We start from the raw sequence: 12,180 nt of genomic DNA, 5'->3' as shown, positions 1-12,180 counted from the left end.
CAGGTTCCAAAAAATGATTGACCACTATTGCAGAGTGCAGTGGAACACGCTGCATTTATCTAACAAGGGGGGGAAGCAAAATCAAATGCTACCACATTAATTTAAAGTTTTTTCCCCCTTGTAGAACTGCTGGGTGATACCTTAAAGGACCAGCCTCAAGAAGCTGATGGCATAGACTCTGTGATTGTCGTGGATAATGTACCTCAAGTTGGACCGGATCGACTAGAGAAACTCCGAAATGTCATCCAGAAAATCTTTTCCAAGTTTGGGAAAATCACAAATGAGTTTTACCCAGATTCAGATGGGAAGACGAAGGGGTATGTTTGCAGCAAAGATTTGATAGTAATGCAAACTTCTCAGTTGTGACTCAAAGTACATAATAATAACTAATCTATCAAGAAATTGCATGTAATAGTAGTTTTTTTTTCCAAAGGAGTTAGATTTGGTAATCTTCCACACTTCCTTTGTGTTGCAATGTGCCATCACATTTTCTGTTGTAACAGTGTGATTATACAACAACAATTCATGCTCATATAGCACCTTTGACATAGTAAAATGTCCCAAAGCACTTCACAGGAGTGTTCTCAAACAAGATTTGACACTAAGCCACATAAGGAACAAAAGCTTGGCAAAAGAGCATCTTAAGGAGGAAAGAGTGGCAGAGAAGTTTAGTGAGGGGATTCCAGAACTTATGACTTGGGCAATTAAAAGTGTGGCCATGGAGCTGCTGAAATCCGAGATGTACAAGAGGCCAGAATTGGGAGAGTGCAGCTACCTCCAGGGATTTGGAAAACTGGATGAGTGAAATGTAGAGAATAGTGGGGCTATGGAAGGATTTGCAAACAATGAGAGTTTTAAAGTTGAATTAAAATCATAATTGAGGGACTGCTGAGGAGTGTTGAAGTACAAGAAATTATGATTTTGTAGCATAGTGAATTCTTTTTTAAAATAAATTTGAAGTATCTAACTCTTTTTTTCAATTTAAGGGGCAGTTTAGTGTGGCCAAGTCACTTACCCTGCACATTTTTGGGTTGTGGGGGTTGAGACCCACATAAACACAGGGAGAATGTGCAAACTCCACACAGACAGGGGGCTGGGATCGAACCTGGGTCCTTGGCGCTGTGAGACAGCAGTGCTAATCACTGCGTTAGCGTGCCACTCCTTGCATATAGAATTCTTCCTGAAAAATATGCTAATACAGCAACTCAGATTAAAATGGAGTTGATGTTCTGTGAAGTGGAGCATAATGCCATGGTTTGCCATGGGGATTTGACATCAATGCAGCGCTTGAATAAATAAAAGGAACCAGTTTCCACACACAAGCTGAACTGTGAATAAACAAAGTTTTGACCCTGGCCAGCAAATTTGACTTTCGATATTTTGTTTAAATATGTTGTTATCTAACCAAGAAACAGATATTTAAAGGATTTCACACCTTAATAAACACACTTGGTGATAACATCTTAACGTTCACAACTTTGGTTTTAGGTACATTTTCTTGGAATACAGTTCACCAGCATGTGCTGTGGATGCAGTGAAAAATGCAGATGGATACAAGTTAGACAAACAGCATACTTTTCGTGTCAACCTCTTCACTGATTTTGATAAGTAGGTGTTAAACAGTGTTTAAGTCAACTTCATTATTTCTGTTGACGTATTTGATTTGGATCCCACATCCCAAGGGCTATTGAGGCTTAGGGATCCATTCGCATGCAAGAGGTTGAGGCAAAGTGGAGGGATGAAGGGACAAATGATAAATACACAAGTAAATTTTCCTATATCACTTGATCAATTTTTTAAAAAACAAGATTTATCCTGCTATTTGCTAAATGAATTTCTTACCGGCATTTAATATTGTACAAGGTCCTTACAACTTCGTTTAGTTGACTTTGTATTTTCTTGCCAGGTACATGACCATCAGTGATGATTGGGAAATTCCGCCAAAACAACCATTCAAAGATTTTGTAAGTCATGGTAAAATATAAAATAAATTTGATATGAACACTGGTTTCCATTATTATTGTAACAATATTTTTGGCTGAAGTTAATAATAATAATCTTTATTATTGTCACAAGTAAGCTTATATTAACACTGCAATGAAGTTACTGTGAAAATCCCCTAGTCACCACACTCCGACACCTGTTCAGGCACACTAAGGGAGAATTCAAAATGTAAAATTCACCTAATAAGCACATCTTTCGGGACTTGAGGGAGGAAACCGGAGCACCCGGAGGAAACCCACATAGACACTGGGAGACCGTGCAGACTCCGCACAGACAAGTGACCCAAGCCAGGAATCGAACCTGGGACCCTGGTGCTGTGAAGCAACAGTGCTAACCACTGCTACCGTGCAGACTATATCAGTTTCTATATCCCAACATTCAATTTGCTGGCCCTTTGAGACAATAAAGTGTGACTGGGACTTGGTCCAAGCCCATGCTGAAAGTGTTATATAATTGCTTTTATGTATTAGCGTCAGATATAAAATCCCAACACTTATTTGGATGGCCACCTATATTGGACCAAATGCTATTATCACATGTCAATTACAAAATTGACAAAATGCTACTTCAACCAAATTAAACATGCCAAATATTTCAGGCTGTTTGTACTTCTTAAAGTACCATTTGCATGGCAGTGGCACAAGTGCAACTGTCCCATCTTCTTCTTGCGTGGTTCATTGTGGGGTCATTGACTCTGCACACAAGGTATAGAGATGGAATTTTATGATTCCGTCTGCTATTTCAACATTTTTTGTTTACACCAACCACTGCACATAGAGGGCAAATTACATACCAATCTGCTGTAAACTGTAATAGAGGAAATGTTCACTTTTTGGACATCCCATTTCAAAATTGACACATTTTTAAAATCTCTAATTGATAAAAATTAATACCAAGTTTGTAACAGTTTTGTATGTGATATAGGGGAATCTTCGATACTGGTTAGAGGATCCAGATTGTCGAGATCAATGCAGTATCATCTACGAGTCTGGAGATAGAACGGCTATTTTGTGGAATGACATAAAGGAACCTGTTGTCATTGAAGAACGTGCAGTAAGTATTATCTAAATTTAACATTTGGCTGGACTTGTACTGGTGTCTGAAAAAAAGACTTGGATGGATAAACATGTAAAACCCAGTTAAGAGCACAGGAGATGGGAGCAAGAGTATTCAGCCCAACGAGCCACTTTCCCGTCACTGGATATCCCATATCCCTGGGTTCCCTGAAAAATCAAATACCTGTCAATCTCGGCCTTCAATATGTTCAACAATGGAACATTCATAACCCTTTGGGTTAGAGAATTATAAAGGTTCACGGCCTTTTGAGTAAAAAAAATTCTCCTCATCACAGTTCTAAATGATTGGCTCCTTATCCTGCAACTGTGCCCCCCATGTTCTGGATTCCCCAGCCAGAGGAAACTACAACAGAATGTCTACCCTATGAAGCCCAATCAGAATCTTTTGTGTTTGAATGCGATCACCTCTTATTCTTCTAACCTACAGAGAATATAGACCCAATTTACTCAGTCTGTCATCATAGGACAACCCTCACCATCCACAAACCAATTTAGTGAACCTTCACTGTATGGTTTCCCAGGCAAATCTTACCTTGTGTATGGAGACCAAAACTGCACAAATACCTCGGGTGTGGCCTTAGCAAAACCCTATATAATTTCCGGGTGGCTTCTTTGAATTCCAACCCCTTTACTTTGAGACAGTTAGTTCATGGTGTGTTTTTGTTTGAATACCAATCTTGGTAAAATGATTTGGTTGCTAAAAAAGACGTTCAAACAAATTCTCCAGTGATTCTTAATTAAAGCAGTATACAGCAAAACTAGAAGGTCCCAGGTTCGATTTGAATTTGCTGAGTTGACTAATTTTGGTGGTCAGGTTGCCTGTTTTGCTACAGGCTTGGCTTATGAAGGGGTAAACGGTGGCACTCCAGAATACTATCTATTCGCCCCTCCTGGAGTATATCTGGGAGTTGTTCAAGGGTTGTTAGGCTCAGTGGTAATTTAAAAAACATTTTTTAGAGTATCCAATCATTTTGTTTTCCAATTAAGGGGCAATTTATCATGGCCAAACCACCTGCCCTGCACATCCGGGTTGTGGGGGTGAAACCCACGCAGGCACAGGAGAATGTGCCAATTCCACGTGGACAGTGACCGGTTTTATTATCCTTGTTTCTTAACTGAGGAAAATGAGTGTATTTCGTGGAGTTCCTTAGTTCTCTGTTTGCTGAGCTAGGTTCACCAAAGCTCAAATTAGGACTGTAAATGTGTTTTGTTCTTTTTATTGACAGCGTTGGACAGAGACATATGTTCGTTGGTCCCCCAAGGGCACGTACTTAGCAACGTTCCATCAGCGTGGTATTGCTCTTTGGGGTGGGGAGAAGTTCAAGCAGATCCAGCGTTTTAGCCACCAAGGTGTCCAGCTTATCGATTTCTCTCCATGTGAAAGGTATCTACTTTGATTTGATGCTGGGATAACCCACTCCTGACATTCCCCTTTGTCAGTTCCTCTTGTGCCCTAGTGGTCGAAGTCACTGAACTGGTAAACTACAAACCTAGAGCAATGCTCTGGGATCCTGGGCTCAAATCCCACCACAGTAAGTTGTCCTGTGGCAGGCATGGTGGCAAGTTAGCTCCAATGGTTAAGAGTGTCCTGCTACTAATGTCAAGGCCATGGGGTCAATTCCCGTGCTTGTCTGTTCCAAAGGAAGGCGTACCAAACCTTCGGTCAGAGGGACTACAGTGCATCATCGGACCCAGGAACATTATTTAGATTATGCTTCTTGGTCTTTTGGCTTAGATAAAGTGTAGGATCAAACCCAAGATCGGGTGTAATGCCTGTTCTTGTCAGCTTGGATCTCTTATGTCTTTCTTGTGGGGACCATGAATTGGATTCAATTTGAAAGTCCCCATAATATATTTTCCTCAAGCTTGGTGCTGCATTTGCCATCAAAATAGAAGTATTTTAGTTTTATTGTGTTCTGAAAATGTTGAAGTGTGAAATATTTTACATTTACCCAAGCAGCTTGGGCTGTATTCCCCGAGCAAAAATGTCTTTTTTTTTTGAGCCCAAAGTCTTTATTTTCCTGTACAATATGTTGAAACAGAGTTAATGATTTGAGTTGGCGACCTTTTGTTGGAACAATCTATTTCTCTGATGCCATACCTGTTGACTATTTTGAGCATTTTTTGGGTCTGTTTTAGATTTCCAGCTTCTGCAGTATTTTGCGCTTGCATTTTTTGTAATTGTTTAATTTTCACTTTAGTATTAATGTGCAATACGAGATTTAGGAGAAGTGACAGGACCTAGTAGAGTGAGGGTTTTTAAGCCAGCAACTCGTCATGTAGCCTTACTGCGAAAACCTGCTGTATGTGGTACCCTGTTCTGGAAAAAACTCTTTATCTTCTCATCCGTAGCGATGTATTTTTTTTATCTGCAAAAAGTTGACTTTTTGCTGGTCTACATGTCCCGTGGCGCAGTGGTTAGCACTGCAGCCTCAGGACCTGGGTTCAAGTCTGATCTTGTGTGGAGTTTGCACATTCTCCCCGTGTCTGGGGGTTTCCCCTGGGTGCTCTGCTTTCCTCCAAAGATGTTCAGGTTAGGTGTAGCAGCCATGATAAAATTGCCCCATGGTGTCTAAAGGCTAGGTGGGGTTATTGGGATAGGGTGGGGGAGTGGGCCTAGGTGGGGTGCCCTTTCAAAGTGTTTGTGCAGATTAAATGGGTCAAAAGGACTCCTGCACTGTAGAGATTATATGATATGACGTTTGCCAAATAAGGCATTCGAGGTACATATGAGCTTTCCAGTCGAGTGGCAAATTGGGGTCAGTTTCGTGCTCGTGCTTAATGAGAGCTGGATTGAGGCTGTCTAAATCCAGTTCATGTAGGATCAGTGGACAGCCCAGTTTATCACCATTTGTGCTAGATTTTAAACCTTCGTCCCAAAGATGAGGTTCCATTTCATCCAGTTACCCTCTGCATTTGCTCCCCTTTCACTATGTTTCATTTTAAAATCTTTGACTTCACTGCCAATGAAGCTTCCTTCTGGTTATGTTTAATTTCAGTGCTGCTGATACGAACACCAACTTCATATGTTGTGAAAACAATTCTGAGATAGAACTGTGAGGGGGAGGCGAAGAACTGTATGTGAACACAACCAATTTGTATTTGATTATTTCACAGATATATGGTGTCATTTAGTCCTTTAATGGACACTAAAGATGATCCTCAAGCCATCATCATTTGGGATGCATTGACAGGTCAGAAGAAAAGAGGGTTTCATTGTGAAAGCTCAGCTCATTGGCCTATATTCAAGTGAGTGTGATCTGGAGAGTTCAAATGTAGAGTTTGCATTATTGTGCCAGAAGGTGTTTAATTGATTATTGACGAAAGCAAGATGGTGTAATTGTTTGTTATTTCCATATTGCGGTCTGTGTGCTCAACTCCTGTGTCGTCACCCTGATACTACTTCCTGTCACACTATATCTCCAACATGTTTGTCATCTTTTCTTAACCAATACCGATCTATGTTTGCTGCTATCTCCTCTGTTTCATGTGGAGTTAAACATTCATAGCTAGCTAGCTTGGATCCCTCGATTCTAATCTGAAAAGCCAGTCTTTATCTCGTCTTTAGTTTATTTACGAAGTGAAGCATTGCAAACATATACTCCGAACTTAATCACACCACCAGTTTCAGTAAGTGTCTCTTATAAGCTCAAATGAAACCCCAATTAATACCCTTAACCTGCATATAATTCAAACACATTTGATATACAGTTAACACCCCTGCTATCCCATCAATTCCTATTTAAATAATTAAGCGTTTCTAGTTCACTGCTGGAGAAACTATTTATTTTGTTAAATGTTTCGAGAAGAATTTCTCCTTCAGTGCTTTCCCTTTACCTTCCCAGAGATTACCTATTTTCTGCTGCCCTCCCACCCACCTTTCGCCACACCTGCCACTAAGCTGCTCTCTGACTCAACAACTTTTGATCATTGTATTTTTTTCTCTCAATTGCAGCACCCAGCCCCTTTCTCAATGCAAGTACATCCAACAACCCGAAATGAAATGTAAAGCTCTTATTATCACAAGTAGGCTTCAAATGAAGTTACTGAAAAGCCCCTAGTCGCCACATTCCGGCACCTGTTTGGGGAAGCTGGTACGGGAACCCTTCCACTAACATGTTTCCAAATCTGACTTTCTAGTGCCCCCACCCATCAACATTACTTTGCTGCACTCTCCTCTTTCCTTTCACTCCATTACTACTCCATTACTACACAGCACCAACAATCTCCATCCAAGCTCTTCATTGTCTCTTGCCTCACCGTGACCAATGCCATTTGTACAATATTCCCCAACGTAATGCAGATTTTATTTTGCAACAAATTTGAAATGTGGGATTTTGAGCATGTTGCTCAGCCCTAGTGGTCTATTTAATATTGAAGGATCCTTTGTGGAAACTTTAACTAGAAAGTAAGCATTAATATCATTTTAAATGGTTCTTCTTCAATAGATGGAGCCATGATGGGAGGTTTTTTGCACGAATGACACAAGACACTCTTAGTATTTATGAAACACCCGTAAGTATTTTTGTGAACTGCTAGAATCTATAACTGTGTGAAGTTTTCCAGGAAGTAACTCTGAGATAAATAAAATGATTCAACATGAAGTTGATCTAGATTTTAAAAGTTTCTCAACTGCAGATATGTTGGGTTTGAATGGAAGCAACTGTGAAAGCATTGGGTGAGCATAGTCTGCGGGGGGTCAAAAATGTAGTTGTGAAAGTCAGAACTGTCTGGAATTTCAGCTGAAAAATGGAAAAAGTTACCAAAACACAAGACAGCAGTAAAATATGAAAACTAGTTTTGGGTGGGATTAGAGATGAAAATGAGATCTAGAGGACCCATTTCTTAAATTTCCCCCAAATCGGCAGACATTAGCAAGTGTGATAGTTTTTTTTTAAACGAGAAAGATCTGCTTAGCATTCATGAGTTTATGGTTTGGGTATTGGCTGAAATCAACTGTGATATTTGTTCTGCCGATATCTGATGGGAAATTTTGGTAACCTGCTTGGAGAAATAAAGATGGATAGACCTGCAGTGTTTGTATTTAATGTTTCATTCATGAAGGAGGTAACAGTGGCAGTGGTGGCTTTACCCGGTAAACCCACATCACTATTCAGCAGAGCACTGCTTGAACAATCTGATCCAATTCTGGTCTGTTGGTTGGTCTTCCTCAAAACTGCCAGGATTTGCTGTCTAAATTCATGAAGATTGACCTCTCGGATGAAGAACTACAGATTGCCTGGCGTCCATGAAACTCTAGCTTAAGCAGGCGGGGAGAAAATTGGTGGGGGCAGGGGAGATTGGAGAAAACAAAATAAACATGACTGTAAATGGGATTGTGTTTAAAAGCTGGGGAAAATAATAGTGTGATTTGAAGTTTGGGAGTTGTTTCAAACTTGACGGTCTTGCTACACAATTGAGCTAACGCTATTAAATTTATTATTATTTTCAGTCAATGGGACTGTTGGACAAGAAGAGCTTGAAGATTAGTGGAATAAAGTAAGTTCATGTACCATATGGTAAATCTCCAGGTTTTAATAACCTTGTAGTTACACTTTTTGAAAATTACACTTTTTAATATTTTATTTTGCATTTAGATTTTTTTTTCTTGCCTGTGTTCTCTCGATGCCACCTCTTTGTGTATAATAGTGAACATTCTGCTTCCAGACCGACACTAGTAACTCAATTTGTGGAATGACAAATGGGCATTTAATATTTAATATTATCTATTTTTTCATTAGGGATTTCTCATGGTCTCCCGGTGATAACGTTATTTCATTTTGGGTGCCAGAGGACAAAGATATTCCAGCCAGAGTTACTCTAATGCAGTTTCCAACACGGCAAGAAATAAGAGTGCGCAATCTGTTCAATGTGGTGGACTGTAAATTACACTGGCAGAAAAATGGAGATTACCTGTGTGTGAAAGTAGATAGAACACTGAAGGGTATTATGGTATGTGTTTGCATCATAGATAATGGCTGAGAAAATGAGAAATGCTCAGGAAAGGAACTGTACATCATTACTAGCTTCATGCTGTATCAATTTTTCCTCTTTGTAAGAACATCGAGTAAGGGCCTTACAAGTTTTTTTAAATTTATGAAACATTTTGAGTAATTTAGAAATGTCCATTTGCTGGAGAGTTGGTGACCGATGGATGACCAATTTAAGATTGTTGTTAAGTGTTAGTGTGAGGTTGGAGAAATGTCTTTCCGTAGCGGATTATAGCGGCTAGGATTGCCTTGCCAAAGGTTATGTTTGAGGTAGAGAATACACTTACAAGGAAAATTAGATTTGTATTGGTAATGGAAATGTGGGGAGAGTGTGACAATCGGATCAATGCTGTATAACTTTCAAAGAAGCAATGATGGCCTAATGTTTTGTAAACGTTGAGGTCAAAGTGGGAAAAGACACGCAGCACACTTGCAGAGCACTTGTGATTGTCCTTTTCTTGCTGGTCGAGGAAATTCTGTATTCTACAGTTCAAGATTGATTGGTTTAATTTTGCATAGATGCTCCCAGTCGCTGATGAATTTTTTATCTGATCACTGAAGCAACTTCCGTTGATTTGCGATGTTGCTTTGTGATGTCAAAATGTTCTTTTATAACAAGAAAATTCTGTATCTAGTTAAAAAATTGTTCATTCTGAAACTATTTCACCAATAAGTTTTCACACAATATTAGTTTCCCATTCGAAAGGCCACAAAGAGAAAATGTCATTAAATTATGCTGCCATTTCATATCGGCTGCATCTGCCTACATATCCGTTTTCAATGTATGTACGCCAGTTTCTTTTTCTGTAAATGTTTTGCACCATTGAGATTTATGATTTCAATTCTTCAGGCGGCACGGTGGCACAGTGATTGGCGCTGCTGCCTCGCGGCGCCGAGGTCCCAGGTTCGATCCCTGCTCTGGGTCGCTGTCCGTGTTGAGTTTGCACATTCTGCGTGGGTTTCGCCCCCACTGGGATTGGCCACGCTAAATTGTCCCTTGATTGGAAAGGATGAATTGGGCACTCAACTTTTATTTTTTTTAAATGATTTCAATTCTTCGACTCCAGAAATTATTCTTGTTAACATTCTGACCTGAAGTTAATTGCTTCTGTAATGTTTAGTAAGCTCTTCCTCTACAGGGTCTTGTGACTAACTTTGAAATCTTCAGAATGAGGGAAAAACAGGTTCCTGTGGATGTTGTGGAAATGAAAGGTGGGTTGTCTCAAATTGACTTATTGGCCTTACTTCTGTTCTTACAACTGGAACAAAAGCCGAGCTAAGACATTTCTGTAGAATTTCGTGTGATGTAGAAAGTTTATAATTGGGATAGTTTCAGGGGAATTTGAGATTTTTGTGTTTCAATAATCCACTATTTGAAAATGAGTTGAATGACACAGCCCAGGAGGTGGCTCAGCATGCCTGTGCTGCCTCTTAATCTTAATCCATCGAACTGCCCTGCTCTTTCCCCAGAACCCTACAAATTTTCATTGTATTTGAAAGTTATTCAAGAGGCTTCCACTATCTTTTCGGCCAGTGCATGAAAGAAAAGGTTCTTGTGTTGCCTTTGGCTCTTTTGCCAATTAATTTAATGCAACTGGAAACTGAGTAAATAAGGAGAAACTATCTACCAAATTTGTTCTATGGAAAACAGCCCAAGCTTCTCCAACCTCCCAGCGAAACAGACGTCTTTCACAGCTTTTGCCATTCTACTTAATATTCACTGCACCTTCATTAAGGCCACAACATCCTTCCTAAAGTGTGGTGTCCAGACTTAGCAACAATACTCCAGTTGGGACCTAATCAATGTTATATGGAGGTTTAGTGTAGCTTTCTTCTGTATTCTTTGCCTCTATTTATAAAGCCAGGGACCCCTATGTCTTTAATAGCCTTCTCAAATTGCTCTGCCATCTCCAGAGACATCTGTACGTACATAATAAACCCCCAGATCATTCTGCTCCTGTGTACACTCTAAAATTTTACCAGAATGCACCACTTCACACTGCTCTCTTGTTAAATTTTATCTTGCGTGTGTCTGCCCAATTTATCAGTCTGTATCCTCCTGGAGATTGTTACTATTTGCCTCTTGTTTGTTGTGCCTCTTGAGTTTTATGTCTGCAAATGTTGAAATTATTGCCTTAAATAGTCACTAAATATATCAAAAGAGCAGTATCCCAACTCTACCACCTCCTACTTACTCCAGTCTGAAAAACTGCTCATCATGCCTGCTTTGTTTTCCTGAGTCAGTTGCACATCCACACAACTGGTTCAGTTTGTGATTCTTAATTTTATAAATTAGTCTAATATGTGGTACTGCATAAAATGTCTTTTGAAAGCTTATAATACATTTTTATAGAACACCCCTCTCTGTTTCTCAAGTCAAGTTTGTAATACACATTTTGCCTTCAAAAAATCCTGTGCTGGCTTTCATTTGTTAACACATATATACTTTTCCAAGTGTCAGTTCATTTTTCGTAGATTATTGTCTCTAAACGTTTCCCCACCACCGACATGTGACTGACTCGCTTGTAAGTGGCAGGTTTAACCCTCTCATTTTGAAACCGTTGTCTTAACTAAGTACACTAGTCTCCAGAATGCTTAATATATGACACATGTTCTGAAGCTGCAATTATTGTAAAATTCTTCTGTTATCGTTGAATTAACCAGTGATTTGCAAGAAGAAGTGGATTAGAGTTTTGCCCTGTTTAACTTCTTGAACCTTAGTTCCAGAATAGCCAAGTTAATTGCTATAAGTCTTTACCATTTTGATATGCAAGATGTAAATGTTGATGACCTGCCTTTGCATATAACTTCATCTGTACTTGCATTCTCCATGAGGCATTCAGAAGGACCATCTTTTTCGGGTACAGTGTGTAATTGGAAAAACCATCTGCACAAAACTTAAACTTTAATTATTTTATTTGTTAAGGTTAACAAGGGCAGTTAAAAGTAATGTCTACAATTTGAGATTGAACTTTTAAAACCTATAACTCAAGCATCTTGAAAATGTGAATGTAGCATACTCTTAATCAGAGACAGAAGGTGCCATTCAGCCTATTGAGTCCTTGCTAGCTCTCTGTAGTGCAATCCAATCAGTTCCATTCTCCAGCTCC

The 12,180-nt window shown here is 39.5% G+C and overlaps 1 protein-coding gene across 1 annotated transcript in view; it reads left to right on the top strand.

Moving 5' to 3' along the window:
- The window catches only part of LOC140394049 (eukaryotic translation initiation factor 3 subunit B), a 49,305-nt gene that overhangs the window by 19,494 nt on the left and 17,631 nt on the right, over window positions 1–12,180 (top strand). The window contains exons 2-11 of the mRNA XM_072480845.1: window positions 125–317; window positions 1,489–1,608; window positions 1,907–1,964; window positions 2,929–3,057; window positions 4,307–4,464; window positions 6,198–6,329; window positions 7,529–7,595; window positions 8,533–8,579; window positions 8,822–9,032; window positions 10,210–10,282. Of these exons, the coding sequence (XP_072336946.1) occupies window positions 125–317; window positions 1,489–1,608; window positions 1,907–1,964; window positions 2,929–3,057; window positions 4,307–4,464; window positions 6,198–6,329; window positions 7,529–7,595; window positions 8,533–8,579; window positions 8,822–9,032; window positions 10,210–10,282 (1,188 nt within the window). The remainder of the gene's footprint in view (window positions 1–124; window positions 318–1,488; window positions 1,609–1,906; window positions 1,965–2,928; window positions 3,058–4,306; window positions 4,465–6,197; window positions 6,330–7,528; window positions 7,596–8,532; window positions 8,580–8,821; window positions 9,033–10,209; window positions 10,283–12,180) is intronic.

Source organism: Scyliorhinus torazame, chromosome 17, assembly GCF_047496885.1.
Source record: "Scyliorhinus torazame isolate Kashiwa2021f chromosome 17, sScyTor2.1, whole genome shotgun sequence".
Lineage (NCBI taxonomy): Eukaryota > Metazoa > Chordata > Chondrichthyes > Carcharhiniformes > Scyliorhinidae > Scyliorhinus > Scyliorhinus torazame.
This window is presented reverse-complemented; position numbering and strand designations above follow the sequence as displayed.